At 41.0% G+C, this 21,448-nt stretch overlaps 1 protein-coding gene across 2 annotated transcripts in view; it reads left to right on the plus strand.

Annotated features, from left to right (window-relative positions):
- Nucleotides 1-21,448, plus strand: part of ANO6 (anoctamin 6) — a 223,348-nt gene that overhangs the window by 48,230 nt on the left and 153,670 nt on the right. Inside the window, exon 2 of one of the 2 annotated variants that reach the window (XM_047788025.1) lies at nt 1,398-1,460. The exons of the other annotated variant lie outside the window; for it this stretch is intronic. Coding sequence (XP_047643981.1) covers nt 1,398-1,460 — 63 coding nt within the window. The remainder of the gene's footprint in view (nt 1-1,397; nt 1,461-21,448) is intronic. 2 annotated transcript variants of the gene reach the window in all.

Raw genomic sequence — 21,448 nt, forward strand, 5'->3', positions numbered from 1 at the left:
CCTGTTCCTCAGGCCCTCCCTCCGTCGCTGGGCCCAGCCTCTTCGCCGCAGGTATCATCTGGCATTATTTTATAAGCTGTGCCACGGTGCAGATGTTCTTTTCTGAAGAATTACTTTCATTTCTGACTCATTTCAGGAAACGAGGCCGTCTATCAGAGGTGTTCTTCATTTCCAGACCCCTGGAGAGTTCATTTTCTCCTGGGATTTCGAACCACATGTGGGCAGTGCTTTATGTACCCAGATGTGAGAAGTAGTAATAAAGAACAGCTCCCTTCTTCAGCAGCCCTTACTTCCCTAGAGAATCCCGTGAGAGGGTCCAGAGGTAGCTTGTGCTCTCATTAATGTAAATATTTCTAAGGCTTTGGTTTCATGATGCTTATAGACCTGCTGTGTGTGTGAGTCTGGTGCAGGAAAAATATGATTTAGCAACAGATTTAAAAGGTAGTCTGGAGTGTTTCTAATTACTGTTTGTTGAGTTCACTGTGGCCTACTAAGTGGATTTAAGTAACCTTGAGGGTAGGGAATGTCATGTTCATATTACAGTGAACCGTGCAAATCAGATTCTAAGTATTGCAGAGCACACGCCATGGAGTCCTTTTATAGATGTTGTCGTCTATGGATTTTTAAATTTAGAACTCAGAGCATTTCGGAATGGATATTTTCTACCTGCATCAGTATCAATTATGCACATGTCTAAAATCAACCCTCTTGTGTGGTGTAACTCTCTTTCAAATCCATCAGTGGCTTTGGGCACTCGGTTCTCTTTTTAATTTGACATAAGCATTCTCATTCTTCGGGGAGAAACTTAACGGGCTTTCCTTCCCTTTTCCATCCTTTACTGGCCTTATAGGAAACTGAAGTTGTGAGAGGGCCTGGAACCATGGTTCTCAACCTGTGCTATCCCTGGGAATAAGCCTGGGGACTTGTTTCAAAAACACCGATGCTTGGGTCCCATCCAGAGAGATACCTGCTTAATTGCCTGGGATGTGCCTTCCCTGGAAGGATGTTATTGGGTGCAGAGGACTGAGATCCACAGGCTTGAGTGTTCTCAACCCATAGTGCACAGTAACAACTCAGCCTGGGCCACGTCATCTGAAAAGCTACTGCAAGAAACCCTGATGCTCCACCAATGAAAACCACAATTCTAGGGCGAGGATCCAGGATTGTTAGAAAACTCCCAGATGATTCTGAGGCATATCAAGGGCTAAGGTCGACTGACAGGAACTAACTATCTCACATCACAGATGCAGAAAAGGAGAACTAGAAAGGTCAGATCCTGGTTGTTGCAAAAGCACGGCTGGGACTCCGGTCCGATGCCTCCGGTTGGCCTTTCCACTGCCTAACCTGACCCTCTTATTTCTGTTTGTTGTATTTACTAATACCTCCTCATCCTTCAGGTGATGTTCCTGCCTCCAAGAGGCCTTTAATGGCTCCTCCCACTCTCCTCCCATCCAGTCTGGGTAAGATGTCCTTCCTTTATATTTGAACGGCACCCTTACTTAGCTGTCTCCTCGCACTGTGAGCTCTAGGACAGGCCCATATCTTCCTCGTCTTTTCAGTAACTTGCTGGCATGTCGTGGGGACCCAGATAATATTTGTTGAAGTTCCCTTTTTATTTACTAGTCAGCCCACATGGATTGTTAAAAATAATCCCCTCCTGTATGTCACCTTTTGAAGGTAGCTTCCAAAAGCAAATTGTATTATTACATGACTACTGCCCACTGTGCTATGGGTCAGGATCTCACACACAAGGACTTCCCAGCCTTGCCTTCCAGGAGAGAGAGTGAGAGTTGAGGGGGCAAAAAGTGTATCAAGGGGATTTTGATGACAAAATAATGAAAGCAAGATGTCTCTGATCTTACACGTTACTCAGGGTACTTATAGCATCCAGGGACTCTTGAATAACATACCTAGAAGTGTGTGAGTGTGTGTGTGTGTGTGTGGCATTCCCGATGTAGCTCAGTAGAAATGAATCTGACTAGTATCCATGAGGATGCAGGTTTGATCCTTGGCCTCACTCAGTGAGTTAAGAATCTGGTATTGCCAGGAGCTGTGGTGTAGTTTGCAGACACAGCTTGAATCTGGTGTGGCCGTGGCTGTGGTACAGGCCAGCAGCTGCAGCTCCAATTCGATGCCTAGCCTGGGAACTTACATATGCTGTAGGTTTGGCCCTTAAGAGGAAAAAAAAAAAAAAAAAGTGCATGTGGCATCAGTGAAAGGGAGCGGGTGCCATTACCCTAAGGCAAAAGGAAAATAATGCTTTTTCATAAAAATATGTTTTAAGGACTAAGTTAATTCCTTTATCCTATTTCATGTATAACTGAGCAACCACATTGACTAGCAGAGCTGAACTAAATCTTTTGGCTTCTCTGGATGAATATGTTAAAATCTTTTCAATTGATTAAAAAAGGAAACTATCAAGAGATCAAGATGGTGGGGCGGGAGGACATAGAGCTCACCTTCCCCCCCCGCCCCAGACACAGCAAAAACACGTCTACATGTGGAACAGTTCTCATAGAAAACCAACCAGAAACTGGCAGAAGGTCTCTTTCACAACCAAAGCTGCAAAAAAGATCCCCACAGAACTGAGTAGGGCAACAATAGTACAAGGCATCAGGATGGGACCTGGAAAGGATCTGTAAAGGAGGGAGTGTCTGCACAGGCAAGCCCTTGCTTTGCACAACTCCCCTGGGACTCTGCTGGAAGGCTTTCAGGGACATGGAGGGAGCTAGAGTGGCCTGGATTCTGCTTGTGAGCAGTGCGTACATGCTGGCTTACTAGCAGTCAGGGCAGAGAGAGACTAGCCCTGAAACTGATGACTGCCACCTCACTGCACTTATAAGCCCCAAATGATGCCTGCCAGGTGAGGCTACTAGTCTGTGCAGCAGCTAAGTGCTGAAACTCTAGTGGAAGGACCCAGGGGAGGACTTGGGATAGCTGTGTAGAGACAGTATGGAGGGCCTGGAGTGTGGTCCCTTGCCTACCACAGGGACAGCACAGGTCCCAGGCCACAGTACAGCCACCTTGATTCCTGCAGCCACCAGTTCTCTGGTCCCCTATGCCAGCTTAGCACCAGGCCTAGGATGAACATAATAGATAGAGGAATGTGACCTTAGCCTGATTTTGGGCAAAACCTTTCACACCTGCATGGGCAATGCATAGATTCACTGTAACCATGTGGACCTCACTTGCTTTAGGGCTCAACTCTTGGGGACGGAGCATATATTTAAGGGTAATGGAGCTTTATCAAACCTGAGCTGGACTTCTGCTTCAAAAAGTGGGTAGCAGACCTCACCACTGCTAGGGCTGTGTTAGTTGTGGAGCAAAGGAAGCACCACCTAACACCTAGTGTTGAATCTGGACACCAGAACACCAGTCACATCCCCTATCAAGGGGCTAATGCCCAGAAGAGTATGAGAAAAGATTTGGCAAGCATTCATACTAAAAACAGCTCTCACAGCAAAAGTATTGGAGTCAAACAATCTACACAAGGATGCTCCCACATAAAAACATCCCTTGGAGAACAAAGTAGATCATTATTTCTCCTAAATTCATAGAGCAGAGACATGTAAGTAAAAAGAAAAAGAAAATGAACTGCTGACAATTAAAAGAACAAGAGAAGTCCCCTGAAAGAACAAAAGTGAAGCAAACTTCTCCAGTCTACTTGATCCTGAGTTCAAAAAGGAGGTCCTAAAATGGTTAAGGAATTAAGACACATTATTGACAGAAATGCAGATCACCATGAGGAGCTAGAAGCTATATAAAGAAGAAATAATCAAAATTAGCTCAGTTGCTGACATAAAAAGTGATCTAAAAGCAATGAATAATCCAAACTATTACATTTAGAATGGATAAACACTGAGGTCCTGCTGAATAGCACAGGGAACTATATCCAATCCCTTGGGATAGAACATAATGGAAGATAGTATGAGAAAAAGAATGTGTGTGTATATATATGTGTGTATCTATCTATCTATCTATGACTGGGTCACTATGCTGTACAGCAAAAATTGGCATGCTGTAAATCAACTATACTTTAATAAAAAATTAAAACATAAAAATAAAAGCAATGAATAGCAGACTAAATAATGCAGAAGAATGAACATGTGATCTGGAAGACAGAATAATGGTAATCACCCAATCAGAACAGCAGACAGAAAGAAAAATGGAAAAAAAAATGATCTATGGCATAATGTAAAATGTACCAACCTATGCATAATAGGGGTCCAGAAGGAGATGATAGAGGAAAGTAAATCCAAAATGTTTGAAGAAATTATGGCTGAAAACTTCCCAAACCTAAAGAAGAAAACAGATATCAAGGAATAGGAAGCACAGAGGGTCTCAAAGAAGATGAACCCAGACAGCACCACACCAAGACATGTCATAATTTAAATGGAAAGAGTTAAATGGAAGATTCTAAGACCAGCAAGAGAAAAAAAACAATGTCAGTTGCAAGAGAATTCTCATAAAGCTAACAGCCAATTTCTCTGTGGAAAGTTTACAGACCAGAAGGGAGTGCCATGAGATAGTTAAAGTGCTAAAAGGAAAAAACCTGCAATCTAAGATACTCTACTCAGCAAGATTATCATTTCAAAAGAAGGAAAGGTAAAGAACTTCTCAAACAAAAACTAAAACTATACAGCAGCACTATACCTACCCTAAAGAAATATCATGTCTTCTCTAAATAGAAAAGAAGCAAGACTCTACAAGGAAGAAAAAAAATCACAAAAGGGAAGACAAATATATAAAAAGATTGAAGATCACTTAAATAAGCCAGTATATAAAAATTTTTTTTTGAAAAACCAATTATAACCACAGATAGCAAAAGGGTAAAAATTAAGATGTGAAAAGACATCAAAATAACAAAATGAGGCAAGTAAAAAAAAATGTAGATCTTTTAGAATGTGTTTGAACTTAGATGACTCTCAGACTAAAGCAAGTAGATACAGTTATGGATCAATATACTTGAAAACCAGGATAACCACAAATCAGAAACATACACAGATTGACTAAAACCAAACAGGAAGGAACTCAAGCATAATACAAAAGAAAACCATCACTCCACAAAGGGGGGGGGGAGAAAGGAATCAAGATGAACTACAAAATCAGCCAGATAATAAAATTTAAAAAGGAAATAAGTACATACCTATCAATAATTTAAATGTCAGTGGATTAAGTGCCCTGATCATAAAACATAAAATGGCAGATTGGATTAAAAATCAGGAACATACAATATGCTGCCTAAAAAGACTCGCCTCAGAGCAAAAGACATGAAAATTGAGGGGATGGAAAAGAATATTTTATGCAAATGGAAATGATAAGAAAGGAGGGGTAGCAATACTCAGATAGAGTAGACTTTAAAGCAAAGTCCATAAAGAAAATGCAGCAGGATATCATACAATGATACTATGTTGAATAAAAGTCGTGACAGTGGGCATCTTGTCTTCTTCCAGATTTTAGTGGGAAGGCTTTCAGCTTTTCTCTGTTGAGTATTATATTGGCTGTGGGTTTGTCAGAAATGGCTTTTATTATGTTAAGGTATGTTCCCTCTATACCCACTTTGGTAAGAGATTTTATCATGAATGGATGTTAGATTTTGTCTAATGCTTTTTCTGCATCTGTTGAGATGATCATGTGGTTTTTGACTTTTCTTTTGTATGATTTTAATTGATTTGCATATGTTGAACCATCCTTGTGATCTTGGGATGTATCCCACTTGGTTGTGGTGTATAATTTTTTTTATATGTTGCTCTATTTGGTTGGCTAAAATTTTGATGAGAATTTTTGTGTCTATATTCATCAAAGATATTAGCCTATAATTTTCTTTTTTGGTAGTATCTTTTTCTGATTTTGGTATTAGGGTGGTGGTGGTTTCATAGAATGTCTTAAGATTATTCTTTTTTCTTCAGCCTTTTGGAAAAGTTTAAGAAGAATGGGTATAAATTCTTCATTGTATGTTTGGTAGAATTTGCCTGTGAAACCATCTGGTCCTGGGTTTTGTTTGTAGGGAGTGTTTTTACTACATATTCAATTTCATTTCTAGTGATCAGCCTATTCAATCGATCTATTTCTTCTTGATAAAGGATCAGTACAAGAAGAGGATATTATACTAATTAATATATATGCACTCAATATAGAAGCACCTAAATATATAAAACAAATACTGACAAAGGGAGAAATTGACAGGAATATAATAATAGCCAGAGACCTTAACACTTCACTAATATCAATGGACAGATCTTCCAGATAGAAAATCATTAAGACAGCAGTGGTCTTAAATGAAACAGTAGACCAGTTGTGCATAATTCATATCTGCAAGCTACACCATCCAAAAAACCCAGAATACTAATTCTTCTCAAGCCTGCATGGAGCATTATCTAGGATAGACCACAAAACAAGCCTCAACAAATTTAAAAGCATAGAAATTAATTTCAAGCATTGTTTCTCATCATGATGGCATGAAACTGGAAAACAACTACAGGAAAATAAACAGGGGAAAACCAAAACAAATAGAGACTAAAGTACATGCTACAGAACACCAGTGGGTAGTGATGAAATCAAAGAAGAAATCAGAGAATACCTCCAGACAAATGATAATGAAACCATAAGCTCACAAATTCTATGGGATGCAGCAAAAGCAGATCTAAGAGGGAAGTTCATATTGATATAGGCCTTCCTCAAGAAACAAGGAAAATCTCAAATAAATCACCTAACCTACCTCTTATATGACTTAGAATAAGAAGGGCAAACAAAACCCAATGTCAGTAGAAAGAAAGAAATAATAAAGATCAGAGAGGAAATAAATAAAACCAAGATCAGAAAAATTGAAAAAGTTAATAAAATTAAGAGCTTTTTCTTTTTTTAAGATAAGCAAAATCAACAGACTCTTAGCTAGGTTCACCAAGAAGTAAAGTGCATAACTAAATAAACAAAATAATGCAGAAATACAAAAAACCATAAGAGACTACTCTGAACCATATGCTGACAAATTGGACAACTTAGAAAAAATGGACAAGTTTTTAGAAGCATACAGCCTGTGAAAATTGAATCAAGAAGAAACAGATAATTTGAACAGACAAATCACTATAAATGAAATAGAACCTGTAATAATAATAATAATAAAAAAAAAATCCCTGCAAGCAAAAGTTGGGGACCAGACGGCTTCACTGGGGAATTCTACCAAACACTTAAAGAGGAACTTACACCAGTCCTTCTCAAACTATGCCAAAAGATTGAAGAGGAGGGAACACTCTGAAATTCATTTTATGAGGCAACCATCATCCTGATACCCAAACCAGACAAAGACACTACCAAAAAAACTTACAGGTCAGTATCTTTAATGAATTAAAAAAAAAAAAAAAGATATCCTCAACAAGAGTTCCCTGGTGGCTCAGTAGGTTAAGGTTCAGGCATTGTCACTGCTGTGGCTCAGGTTACTGGTATGGCATGACTTCAGTCCCTGGCCCGGGAACTGCTCATGCTCTGGATGCAGCACCCCCCCCCAAAAAAAAAATCCTCAGCAAAATATTACCAAACCAAATCCAACAATATATAAAAAGGACACTATGATCAAGCTGAATTCATTCCAGGATGCCAAAGATGGTTCATCATATGCAAATCAATCAATGTGATACACCTCATTAACAAAATACAAAAATCATGATTATTTCAACACATGCAAAAAAAAATTGATAAAATTCAACATCCATTTATGATAAAAACACTCACCAGAGTGGGTATAGAGGAAGCATATCTCAATGTCATAAAAGCCATTTATGACAAACCCACAGCCAACATAATATTCAATGGTGAAAGCTGAAGGCCTTCCTGCTAAATTCAGAACAAAACAAGGATGCCTCCTCCCACCACTTGGAAGTAGATGTCCACATGGTATTAGATGTCCTAACCACAGCAGTCAAACAAACAAAAGAAATAAAAAGGTATCCAAACTGGTAAAATGCCATTATTTGCAGATGACATGATACTCTATATAGAGAACCCTAAAGATGCCACACAAAAGCCATTAGAACTGATAAATTCAGTATGTTAGCAGGGTCTAAGATTAATACACAGAGATCTATTGTATTTCTTTAATTTCATTATTATTAATAATGAAATATCAGAGGAAGTAAAAGAAATCCCATTTAAAACTGCATTAAAAAATACCTAGGAATAAACTTAACCAAGGTGTGAAAGACCTGTATGCTGAAAATGACAAAACATTGGTAAAGGAAATCAGAGATGATTGAAAGAAATGGAAAGATATCCCATTCTCTTAAGTTGGAAGATTTAACATTGTCAAAATGGCCTTACTACTCAAAGCAATCTATAGATTTAATGTGATGCCTATCAAAATTCCCATGACATTTTTCGCCAAACTAGAACAAATAATTTTAAAATATATGTGAAACCACAAAAGACCCAGACTTGCCAAAGCTGAAGAAAAAGAGCAAAGCTGGAGGCATAACCCTTGCAGACTTTAGGCAACACTATAAAACTGCAGTAATCAAAAGAGTGTGGTATTGGCCCAAAAATAGCCATATGGATCAGTGGAGCAGAATAATGAATAATGAGCTGAGAAATAAAACCACACATTCATGATCAATCTATGACATAGGAGGCAAGAACATACATTGGAGAAAAGACAGTCTCTTCAGCAAGTGGTGTTGGGAAAGTTGGACAGCTACATGCAAATCAATGAAATAGAACACTCCCTCAAATTATACAAAAATAAACTCAAAGTAGTTTAAAGACCAAAATATAAGACATGATACCAAAGAAGTCCTAGAAAAGAGCATAGACAAAATATTCTCACACATAAATTGTAGCTATATTTTCTTAGGTAAGTTTCCTAAGGCAAAAGAAATAAAAGAAAAAATAAATAGGACCTAATCAAACTTAAAAGCTTTTGCACAGCAGAGCAAACCATCAATGAAGTGAAAAGACATCCTAGGGAATGGGAGAAAATATTTGTGAAGGATGTGACCAACAAGGGGTTAATATCCAAAATAAACAAACAGCTCATACAACTCTGTATAACCCCCTATCCCTGCCCCCCCCCCCAAAACCTGATCAAAAAGTGGACAGAAGACCTAGATAGACATTTCTGCAAGGAATGTATACAGATAGCCAATAGGCATATAAAAAGATGCTAAACATCATTAGTTTTATCAGAGAAATGCAAATCAAAACCACAGTGAGGTACCTCCTCACGCTGGTCGGAATGGCTATCATCAAAAAGGCTATAAATGATAAATACTGGAGACAGTGTGGAGAAAACAGAACCCTCCTACCCTGTTGGTGAGAGTGTAAATTGATGCAGTCACTATGGAAAACAGTATGGAAGTTTTTTAAAAAAACAAACAAGCAAACTGAGTTACCGTATCATCCAGCAGTCCCACTCCTGGGCATAAAACAGGAAAAGTTGAAAACTCTGATTCAAAAAGGTCCATGCACCACACTGTGCATTGAAGTACTATTTACAATAGCCAAGACATGGAAACAACCCAAGTGCCCATCAACAGATGCTTGGTTTAAGACACACACAGACATATATACATGCGGGAATATTACTCTGCCATAGAAAAGAATGAAACATTGCCATTTGCAGCATTGTGGAGAGACCTATTCAGATAGAAAAAGCAAATATATCACATGTGGAATCTAAAAAATAATACAAATGAATCCATGTATAAAACAGAAACAGACTCCCAGATGTAGAAAACAAATTTATGGTTACCAAAGTGGAAAGGGAGAGGGGAGGGATAATTCAGGAGTATAGGATTAACAGATATAAACTATTATATGTCTATAAAATAGTTAAGAAACAAGGATTTCATGTATAACACAAGGAACAATATTCAATTATTTTGTACTAATCCGAAATGGAAAATAATCTGAAAAAATGTAACTGAAAAAATGTAAAAACCTAAAAAAGTGTCCCTCTTCTGTCATCCCAATTTACTTAGGGTCATGCTTCTCCTGTGTTCTATTATTGGAAAACTGTTTCCAGATTTGCAGTATTTATGTTTTCTTGTACCCATTACAGAGATGTCTGAGAATGCAGTTTACAGCCAGTATCACTTACAGGTGGTTGGGAGACTGCACATAGGGGTAACAGGAAGGAGCTGTTTTTCTCCTTTGGAAAATTCAGAGTTAAAAGTTTTCAGAGGCAGGACTGCAGACTGAGCTGGGTTTTAGGGATGATGTAAAGATGTTGCATGCACACAGTAGCCAATAATGACCCAAGTGTGTGAAATGAGTCATTTTACTTTATTTTTATATTAGAGTATTGTTGGTATACACTGTTGTGTCAATTTCTGCTGTATAGCGTAGTGACCCAGTGATATATACGCTCTTTTTCTCATACTACCTTCCATCATGTTCTACCCCCAAGAGATTGGTTACAGTTCCCTGTGCTGTACAGCAGGACCTCATTGCTTATCCAACATTTTGAGGTCTTAGTAATAAGACTGCGTAGGTTCATGCTTTTGTAATTGGGAGTCTTCATTTCCTAGGCAAGAGACAGTGCACCGGTGAAGCCACTGTTTATCAGGGGAAATCTTCCTTCATCAAGTAGCTTAAAAAATTTCCAAAGAAAGTTAAGTTTCAACTTAGCTGGAAGTAAATGTAGACCACTTTTCTATCAAAAATAATTTTGACTTTATCATGGAATAAATTGCAAAATTTTCAAGCCTTTTTTTTTTTTTTTTTTTTAAGATAAAACGTTTTAAAGAACTACCTCCCTTCATTCTCTCCTTTGCTGCTCTTTGGATGAGAAATTAAATCAATACAGGTTTTTTGCTTGGAGTTCCCGTCGTGGCGCAGTGGTTAACGAATCCGACTAGGAACCATGAGGTTGCGGGTTCAGTCCCTGCCCTTGCTCAGTGGGTTGAGGATCCGGCATTGCCATGAGCTGTGGTGTAGGTTGCAGACGCGGCTCGGATCCCGCGTTGCTGTGGCTCTGGCGTAGGCCGGTGGCTACAGCTCCGATTCGACCCCTAGCCTGGGAACCTCCATATGCCGCGGGAGCGGCCCAAGAAATAGCAACAACAACAACAAAAGACAAAAGAAAAAAAAAATACAGGTTTTTTGCTAAGTAACCAATGTCTGGCTCACTAATTTCAGAGGCTCAGGAGTATATTCTGGAAGAGAGAGAAAGGAAAGGTTTATTAAATACGTAAGACACACATTGCGTGTTTTCACCCATTTTGTGCTGTTGAATCTCTATGACCAGCTTGCAGTTAGAATTTCTTCACACTGATTTTTGCGTGTGAGGATGTCTATACATATCTGTCCACTAGGAAGCAGACCTAGAATTTGAATCCAAGTCCATCCGACCCCAGGGTCCTTGTCTTTTCCACCAAACCTGACTTCTTATATCATGAGAGTGCAGAAGCCTCCAGAAGAGCCTCGTTATTAACTATGAGTATTTTCTGTGCTAGTGAAAGAGTGCTGAATTTAGCTTCCCCTAGGGTTGTTATTAAACACCAATGAGTTAACATTTATAAGCGTCGATGACACAGTTAAAAACATTCCACCACAATATTCTATAAAGTTCTGACTTTAACATGACGTGTTGTTATTGCAGTGACCCCTCAGAGAGTTCCAGGTTATTTGTTGTCATGATTTAAAAAGGAGGAAAGGAATAGTCAGCGGTGGCTATTTTTGGTCAAAAGAATTGACCAAAATTGTACAGTTTCAGGTACAATTGTGTGAGCCCTCTTAACACATCATGTATTTGACTTGAGGGAGCCAAGCAAAATGTTTGCGTGGCTTTGCTGCTCTGTTCCCGAGTTTGAGCATCCTGGCTCTGCTACCCACTAGCTGTGTGATGGCAGGCAAGTCACCTGCCGTCTTTGTGCCTTAGTTTCCTCCTCAGTAAGATAATCCAGCAAGAACTGGATTGCTATTTCAAGAACTACGTAATATTAGGCGGCCTCTTAAGAACTTAGAACTTGGCGTGATGCGAAGTCTGTGCTCAGGAAGTGTTTAGCTATTCGTTGTGGACAAAAGCTGTGTACTGCATGGCCCAGTGATCTCTTCTTCTAGGTCCTGACCCAAAAGAAATGAAAACCTGTGTCCACATGGGACATTTTAGCCAAAGTTCATAGACGTTTTATTCATAATACCTAAAACCTGGAAACAGTTCAAATGCCCATGAGCTGGTAAATGGATAAACTGTGGCACATCCCTACCATGGAGTACTATTCAGCAGCAAAGAACAAGCTACTGATGGGGCAACAACATGGCTATGTCTCAAAAGCATGGTGCTGAGTGCAAAAGCCAGACACAAAAGGCTGCCGACTTTTTGATTCCATTTTTACGGCATTCTGAAAAAGCAAATTGTAGATTTGCTTGCGGAGGGCTAGAAGAGTAGAGGGGATTGCCTGCAGAGGGGCAGGGAAAAACGTTTTGGGGTGATGGAAGTGGTCTACGTGTTCATTGTGATGGAGATACTGGATCCTATATGTTCGTCAGAAAGCATCCAACTTCGAAATGGTCTCTTTTTACCGTATTCAGTTACACCTTGGAATTCCCTGGGGTACCATGGATTAAGGATCCGCTGTTGCTGCAGCTGTTGTGTAGGTCGAAGCTGTGGCTTGGATTTGATCGTTGGCCCAGGAACTTCCATATGCTGCCGGTGGGGCCAAAAAAAAAAAAAAAAAGTTAAACCTCAATAAATCTGATTTTAGGTGTCAGTGGCTGGACTTTCCTGGTGGCTCATTGGGTGAAGGAACCGGCACTGTCACTGCTATGGTGACCCCCAGCTCGGGAACTTCTGCATGCCACTGGGGCAGCCAAAAAAAGGTGGGGGGCTGCAACATGAACAAAGAAGAGTGGGGGGAAAGGGGGTTAGAAACAATCAATTAAAAATTGCAGAAACTGCAGCTGTTCTACAGTTCTAGTGAGTATATGAGGTGGAAAGAATGATTTTATTCATTTTCCTCCTAACAGGCTGTGAGCTAGGAAAATGCAGAAACCTGTCAAAGAGTTGTGTCCTGCCCTATCCTGTCTAATTCTCTTTGCTCTGAGCACTGGTGTGCTTCCCAATTTTGCAGGCCTACCCGTTAGAGCTGTTTCCCTTTCACAGGCACAGGGATCTCCTGGTTGGCTGGCTGGGAGAATCCTGAAGGAGGGCTTGCCGTGTGATAACGGCATTCTTGGAAACAGAGCCTTGGTGTTCTAACTGAACTGAGGGTTTCTATTCCAGATAACTAGTCGTCTGAGTACACTTCTGGGGAAGGAATGTTCTCTCGGAGCATTGTTCATTCATCATGAGTCACAGAAGCCCTTGGCACTTTCTCCTGGAGCTCGAGCTTATCTCAGCAGCCCTGGATACCATCAACCACTCCCTCCTTCCTGAAATTCTTTCTTGACTTGGCTTCTATGGTGCTCCTCCATCTTGATTCTGCTCACAACTCCCCCCCGCCCCCCACCCACTGGATCCTTCTCTCCCCAGGCCTGACCTCTACACTTTGGAGGGCCGAGGGCTTTCATCTCAGACCTCTTCTCATCTCCACGCATTTCCTAGGTGATCACCTTCATTTCCTGGGCCATAAATCCCTTAAATCTGTATGCTGATGAGTTCACATGTGTATCTCCAGTTCTCATCTCTCCCTGGCTTTCCAGCTGTCTATTTTACCTCTTTATTTGCCTAATAGGCGTTTCAGACTGAACTCATCCAAAACCCAACTCTTGATTGGTTTTCTAGCTCTGCCCTTCTTCCGTTGTTTCTCATCTCAGCAGCAACTCCTACCCAGTGGCTCAGCCGTGAACCTGAGTCATCCTTGATCCCTGCTTTTCTCTCCCACCTCAGATTCGAGCCATTAGCATCCATCCCCAATTCAAGTGGTCCTCATCTCACACGCCCACTCCACCACCTGCACTTGTATTACCTCTTGGGCCGAGTCTATACCACAGCCACAGTGGACCTTCTGTGTTGGGCTTTTGTAGGACCTGAAGTGGATTCCCTGAAAACAGTGTACAGTTCAAACTCTCCGCCCTGCTCTACTGAAGGCCCCTGCCACCTCTCTGTGCCCATCTCTTCCAGCCTGTCTCTGCACCCCCCCACCCCCGCCTGAAGCACTCATCCTCCTCTCCACCTCCTCTCACCCATCCCCCGCTTCCTGTCTGGGATTCCTCCTCCTGCACTTCGCTCAGTTCCCCCCAAATGCCACCCCCTCCCAGCTGGCACCCTGACTTGTCTAAAATATCACTGATACTCCTTATCCCTTTAACCAACTTTATTTCTTTTCGGAGTATTTCTCTCCACCTGAATTTAGTACATGGGCCTTTGGTTATTGCCTCTGTCCCCCAGCGGATCTTAAGCTCCCTAAAAGGACCTTGTTCTGGCGATCAGTATGTATTTTATGAATGACTGAAAGAATAAGGGAATTAATGCCCTGGTACCCCTATATTAAAAATTAGAGCCAAACACCTTCCTAGACCCTAATATTCCTCCCCTTCTCTTGCCCCCTTATCTCTGTCCCATTTTAAGGCAGAATTTCTAAAATGTTGTCTGGACTCACTGTAGCTCACCATTAATCACTCGCTCTTCACTTGGATAGTCTGGTATCTTTTCCCATCATGCTTGCGCAGTTTCTCAGGGTCACCGAAGATCTATATGCTGCGGCTTCCAAAAGATACATTCCTATCCTGTCTTACGAGATCTCTGAGTAGCTTGAAGCACAGCTCTCCATTCTATTCTGGAAACTCCCTCCTACCTTGGCCTCCACCTTCTCTGCTAGCCATTCCTTCACCCTTTGCTGACATTGCTTTCTCTGGGGACCCTGAATGTGGAGAATTCTTCAGGATGTGGCTTAGGCCTGCTTCTTGTGTCACAAGCTCATCGATTCCCAGGCTTTACATGCCATCAGTGACCTGATGATTCCCCAGGGTATGTATATGTCCAATACTGACCTATTCTGAGCTGCAGACCCCACATGGCACTGCCTCCTTTTTTTTTTTTTTTTTTTTTACACCCACACCCAAGGCATATGGAAATTCCCAGGCTAGGGGTCAAATTGGAGCTGCAGCTGCTGGCCTACACCACAGCCACAGCCACACTGGATCTGAGCTGCATCTGCGACCTACACTGCAGCTTGGATCAATGCAGATCCTTAACCCACCAAGTGAGGCCAGGTATTGAACCCCCAACCTCACGGACACTATATCAAGTTCTTAACCCGCTGAGCCACAGCAGGAACTCCATGCACTTCTCCTTGATGCTTTTGAATGTGTCACGCCCAAGGAGGAGCTCTTGATTCACTTCCTTATCCTGACTTTCTGAGTCTGCCTTTCCCCATCCCAGCTTTGCCGTTTTGGTAAATGGCACCATCATCCTCCCAGTTCCTAAAGTCAGAAAGCTGGGTGTCATCCTGGGTTTCTCCTTCATTGTCCCCCTTTGTCCCAGTGCTTTTAGGTCTATCATCAAAATATATTTTGGATTTGTCTTCTCTGTCTCCACGCCTACTGTCTTAGGTCAGCCCTGTCACCACTACTACTGTTTTAGACCAACTCTTTTTTTTTTTTTTTTCATATATAAATTATGTAGATTGTTGGAGGAAGTGGGGGCAGGGCTCAGTGGCTGGAGAAGCCTCCTGAGTAGACAAGGTTTGAGCAAAGACTTGTCATCTTGTTTCATTGTCACAGTATGAGGAGGAAACAGTGACTCAGAGACGTTGAGCCTGTGCCCAAGGTCACACAGTGTGAGGGGAAGTGGGACTTTTATCTGCTCTGCTGCACCCCAAGCTGTCGTAGGCATCACCTCATGGATCTTTGCACCAACTCTTGTCTTACATGAGCTGCCACTTGAAAGGAAGCCACATGGACCCCAAGGTGGGGGGTTCTCAGGCAGCCCCATGGGAGCTGTTTGGGGCATGAGCCCTCCTCAGGACCGATCTAGGCAGCAAGTGGCATCCTCAGGGAACACGTGGGGGCTGGTGGCAGCGACAGCATGACTCACTGTTAGCAGGTTTTCAAGGAGCAATCTCTACCACATCTAATAATGGGTCCATTGTATCTGCTCTTGGCCACAACCGAGTGCTTTAAAATGCTGTGATGCCACACACCACTTACCTGGCAGAGCATGTGTTGTACCCCTTGGCTCCTTTTTAGCCTCATTTTGTCCCCCAGCCTCACCTCTTTACTGCTCTCTAGTCCCATGTTTAATCAGATCCTTCAAAATGCCACGGTATTTCCCACTTCCGAACCCTTGGCTCGCTTTCTTCTCCTCCTGGAATGTTCTTTCGTCCTGTAGGGTCAACTCTGACTCATCCTTCAGGTCTCAACTCAAATTTCCCTTCCCAGGGAGCCTCCTCTGACCACCCTGCCCCCAACCCTTCCCTCTCTTATTTCTGTCATAACAACCTTTATTCCTTATCACCAAGCAGAATCGGTTATTTTAAAAGTGTTTATGTTGAGTTGTTATTACGGAATATAAGTTCCCTGAAAAGAGACTTTTTCTGTTTTGTTAACTGTTGTATCTTTTGCCTCTAGCACAGAGTTAACATGTCGTAGATGCCAGAACAGAAATTCTTATGTCGATATGTGTCATGTCATGAGACGTTTGACACGAGTCCTTGCCCCTCTTTTAAGAAGTGGAAAAATGAAGTTTTTGTCAAGGCTTTGCGTAGTTGATAAAGTTTTACCTGATTAGAAAATGAATACCTCAAGATTTGTTGTGAAAAAGGCAGTATCTCCTCTTTCATTTTCTCTTCCCCAGGGGCATGTGTTTTCAAATTTTACTGGTTATTTCAGTAATTACTTCTATATCTTTGATTAAGATGCTTGTCACCTGTTTTGTTTTGTTTTTTTTTTTTTTTTAGTTTGGGAAATTATATATTGATGAAAAAGTGAGTATTTAGTTCCCTTTCACCTTCCAGCCCCTCTCCTCCATTCAAACGAACTTTTCCAGCCTCCACCTGCCCAATTCTAATTGTATTGTAATTTTGGTAAGATCAATATGCAGTGTTTACTTTATTATAATTATGTAATATTTTCTACAAAAGAGCTCTGTAATATCGTTTGATTATTTTTCCTCCCAGGACTACGCAGCAAATACTGATTTCTTTTTTTGAGCATTTATGTAGTTATTTATTTATTTTTCCTTTTTATGGCCACACTGGTACCATATGGAAGTTCCCAAGCTAGGGGCTGCAGCTGTAAGCCCACACCACAGCCACAACAATGCTGGATCCTTAACCCACTGAGCGAGGCCAGGGATTGAACCTGTAGTCTCATGGAGACTGTGTCAGATCCTTAACCAGCTGAGCCACAACAGGAACTCCTTATCTCTTAGTTTTTGGTGTACTTAGAGTTATTCAACCTCAGACTCCATGCCAGCTGTAATATCCTTTCTAAATTAGTCAACCACGTAAAGAATCTACCAAATTCATCTTTGTGGAGAAATTCCATCTAGAGCTTTCTGATCTCTCTGTCTGGTTGCTTTCTCGGCCACAAAAGAGCTAGGGCTTCCCCTTCACCATCCTCCTGAGATCTCTTTGCTTCTTGGGTTCTAAAGCTGTCAATCTTTGGAATTCATGACTTATTTTTTGTTGGTCCACAACCTCATTTTGGTGGAGCACATTCTGGTAGAAATGAGTGTTAAAAGGTAATTTTTTGAGACTTGCAGATCTGACAATGGCTTTGCTCTCCCTTGGCTTTTAACTGTTGGCTTGACTAAGTTCATCATTCTAAGGGAGACATAACTCAAAATTCTCAAAATTTCGAAGCTTCTGCCATCCAGAGTGGCCCTTGAGCTGTTCCTACCACTCTGACTGAAAATCGTTTGTATGAGAACGCTTTCTCTGGAAATTCCATGTTGAGGTACCTTGGTGTTGGTCTGTCTGCATTCCATATGCTGGCAACTTGGTCGGCCTTTTACGTGTGGAAACCCCATTGTCCCACATCCCTACTCCTGTCCTTCCTTTAAAGGGAAAACAATGTCCTTGAGTTCTGGGGGAAAGACGTTCTTCAGTTCTGGAAATTCTGATTACTCCCCCTCCATTTTCTTTGACCACACACCCTATTATTTGGGCTGTTAGTTGTGCTGAATTGGCCACCAAATTCTTCATTTTTCCTCTTTGCCGTCTCTGTCATCCTCTTCAACTTTCTTGGACCTTCTGGAATTGTATCTTTCAAGCCACCTATTGTAGCGGAAGAATGTGGCCTCTGTCCACTGGCATCAGTTCGGTCTCGGAGACAGAGTTTTGAGGAAGAGAAAGAACAGCATTATTGCTCTGCCAGGCAGAGGAGGACACAGCAGGCTAGTGCCTCCACACTATGTCCCAACTTGAGAGGGGAGAGCAAGGGGTTTTATAGGTTTAGCTCAGAAGACAGGGTTATTGATTAAGGTGTCTCTGTTATGATCTGTGGTGTCTTCATCCTTGGATCATTTCAGAGTCATCAAGGCTGCCATCTGTGGGTCCAATGATGGTTTCTGGTTGTCTTCAGGGTTATTCCTTGACCTCTCTGGAATGAAGATTGCTTACAAGGAAGACGTGTTAGAGGTGTTCCAATTACCAAAGAAAACACTAGGTGCAATATAACTCTAACTGGGAAGTAACCACTGGTAAAAGAAAGCACTTGGTCAAGGAAGAGATCATTTGTGAAAAGCCAGACACTAGGTGCAACATAACTCTAACTGGAAAGTAAACATTGCAATAAATGTGTGGGCCAGGGCAGGATAACACATAATAGAGATTGTATCAAATAGTTTTAGCAATTTTTCTTAATCAGTAATGCTTGAGTCAGCCTTTGAGACTGAGGGGAGGTCTGGGAGGCTAAAGAAAAGGTCTTTTACTTCAAAACACAAAGATTTAGAGTCTGGTACACGGTTTCACTATTGAATCTTTAAAAATTTAGTTGGATATAGTTGACTTCCAAAGTTGTGTCAATTTCAGGTGTACAGCAAAGTAAATCAGTTTACATATATCCATTCCTTTTTATGTTCTTTTCCCATATAGGTTATTAGACAATATTGAATCAGTTTACATATATCCATTCCTTTTTATGTCCTTTTCTCATATAGGTTATTAGACAGTATTGAATGAATTTCCCTGTGCTAAACTGTAGGTCCTTGTTACTTGTCTATTTTATATATAGCAGTGTGCATATATTAATTCCAACCCCTTAATTTATCCAACCTCCTGTGCAGTTTCTCCTTTAGGAAAACATCAGTCTGGCTTCCAGATCTTTAAATCTGTTTCTGTTTTGTAAGTTCTATTGTATCATAGATTGCTTCCACATATTAGTGATCTCATATGATATTTAAAGATAAATATCTTTCTCTGTCTGACTTACTTCACTTAGTAAAATAATCTCTAGGTCCATGCATTTTGTGGCAGATGGCATTATTTCATTCCTTTTTATGGCTGAGTAGTATTCCATGGCATATATGTACCACATCCTCTTTATCACACCTCTGCCAATGAACATTTAGGTTGCTTCCATGTCTTGGCTGGGATGAATAGTTCCATAATGAACACTGGTGTGCATGTATCTTTTCAAATTATGTTTTTCTCCAGATAGATGCCCAGGAGTAGGATTGCTGGATCATATGATAGTTCTATATTTAGCTTTTTAAGGAACCTCCAAACTTTTCTCCAGAGTGGCTGCACCAATTTACATTTCCAGTAACAGGGTAGGAGGGTTCTCATTTCTCCACACCCTCTCCAGCATTTATTGTTTGTAGACTACACCCATTGAATTTTTAATCTCCCTTATTTTAATTTGTCAGCTCTTTTTTTATTTTCTGATGATTTCTCTTTCTTTCTTTAATATCACCTTATCCTTATTTCATGGGTGTAATTTTCTCAGATCTCTGAAGATGCTAGAATTTTTGCTTTTGTTTTTCACAATTTTTTCTTCCGGTGATTTTCCCTCTCCTCTGAGTAGCTTTTCTCTCTCTCTGTGTGAGGTGCTTACCTTCATATTGAGAAAGTCTCAGCCTTAACTCCTGTTGCAGCTTAGCTTTGATAGTGGACGGGGTTTGTCAATTCTGGGCTTCATCCTAGGAGTACTTGGCTGCGCTGTTTGCTTTTGTTTAGGTCTTTTTGTTTCTTTGACCTGGTCAGGTTCCTCAGAGAACATAGGACTAATCAGGAAGCAAAGTAGGAGACTGAGGGCCTCACTGTTCAGCTGTCATTTTTTTGGTATAATTTCTTCAGTATGGAATCCCCTTTCCCAATTAGGTCTAGAATCCTCCCGTCCAAAGATCCTGTATTGACTCTTTTCAGACAATACATTTGTGGTCTTCCGGGAGGGGCTGGGGGCTTGGAGGTACTCACTTGTTTTCAGAAGTGAGGGAGAGAAACTGCGAGTCTAACTATCTCTTAAACAGACTCTCAGCCATTTCTCTGCCCTCACGTCACACTATTTTTAGAGGAGCCTGGTACTGCCAGCCCCTCTGCCTCTTGCGGGTTTACAGTATACACGGAGTCGCTTTTTGGTGGTCCTAGTTTGGGATGGAGCTTTTTCCAGTCTGCTCAGCCAGTTGCCACTTGTCTCTGCTCTCTGTCTCCCCAAATTGTGTTACTGTCTCCAGTTCTATTCTTTTTGAGTTTATCCCTTTATGTTCTTGTATTTGAGGAGGAAGCAGAACTAAATGCATGTATTCAGAACTCCTTTAAAAAGAATTATTGAAGTATGGTTGGTTTACAAATGTTGTGTTAATTTCTGCTGCACAGCAAAGTGACTCAGTTATATATGTGCACATTCTTTTTCGTATTCTTTTCTGTGATGGTTTATCACAGGATATTGAATATAGTTCCTGTGCTGTACAGTAGTTGCTGTGCTTGTTGTTTATCCTTCACTATAGATAAAATAGTTTGCATCTGCTAATCCCAAACTCCCAGTCCTTCCCTCCAGCCATATTCTTTCTTTAAATAATTATTGTTTGTGAAGCATTTTATCACCCTTGTGAAACAGGTTTCTGTGTAAGCTGTGAGCCTCCATCTTCACCACCTTCAGATCTTTCCTTAGCTACAGTCAGAGTGGGAAGTGGTGGAAAGTTCCCTAGACTGGGCTTTAGGAGACTTGGGTTCTATTCCCAGATTCTCTGCAAACCATTTGATCTTGAGCATCCTCTCTCGTTGTTTCTTCATCTATAAGACCCGGGAATTGAAATAGATAATTTTAAGGTCTCTTTGTACCCAGAGGTTGATTTTATTTCGAAGAAGTTGAGATAATCACGTGCAACTGAACACCAGGGTACAAAAGGAAATGCCAGCAGCCAACGGAAGAAATGCAACATTTAAGCATCTCCTTGCACTTGCCAGTCAGGCTCTGTAACTCTGACATCTGACAAGTATCAAGTAAACTTACAGCTCCCATTTCATGAACAAGAAACTGTTAAAAGTTTAAAAATTCTGATTTTTTTTTTTCCCCTCTTCTAGGGTGTTTTCAGCTGAAAGCACTTCAGCTCCAAAGCGTACTTGGGTTCATG

The sequence above is a fragment of the Phacochoerus africanus genome, chromosome 7, assembly GCF_016906955.1.
Source record: "Phacochoerus africanus isolate WHEZ1 chromosome 7, ROS_Pafr_v1, whole genome shotgun sequence".
Classification (NCBI taxonomy): Eukaryota; Metazoa; Chordata; class Mammalia; order Artiodactyla; family Suidae; genus Phacochoerus; species Phacochoerus africanus.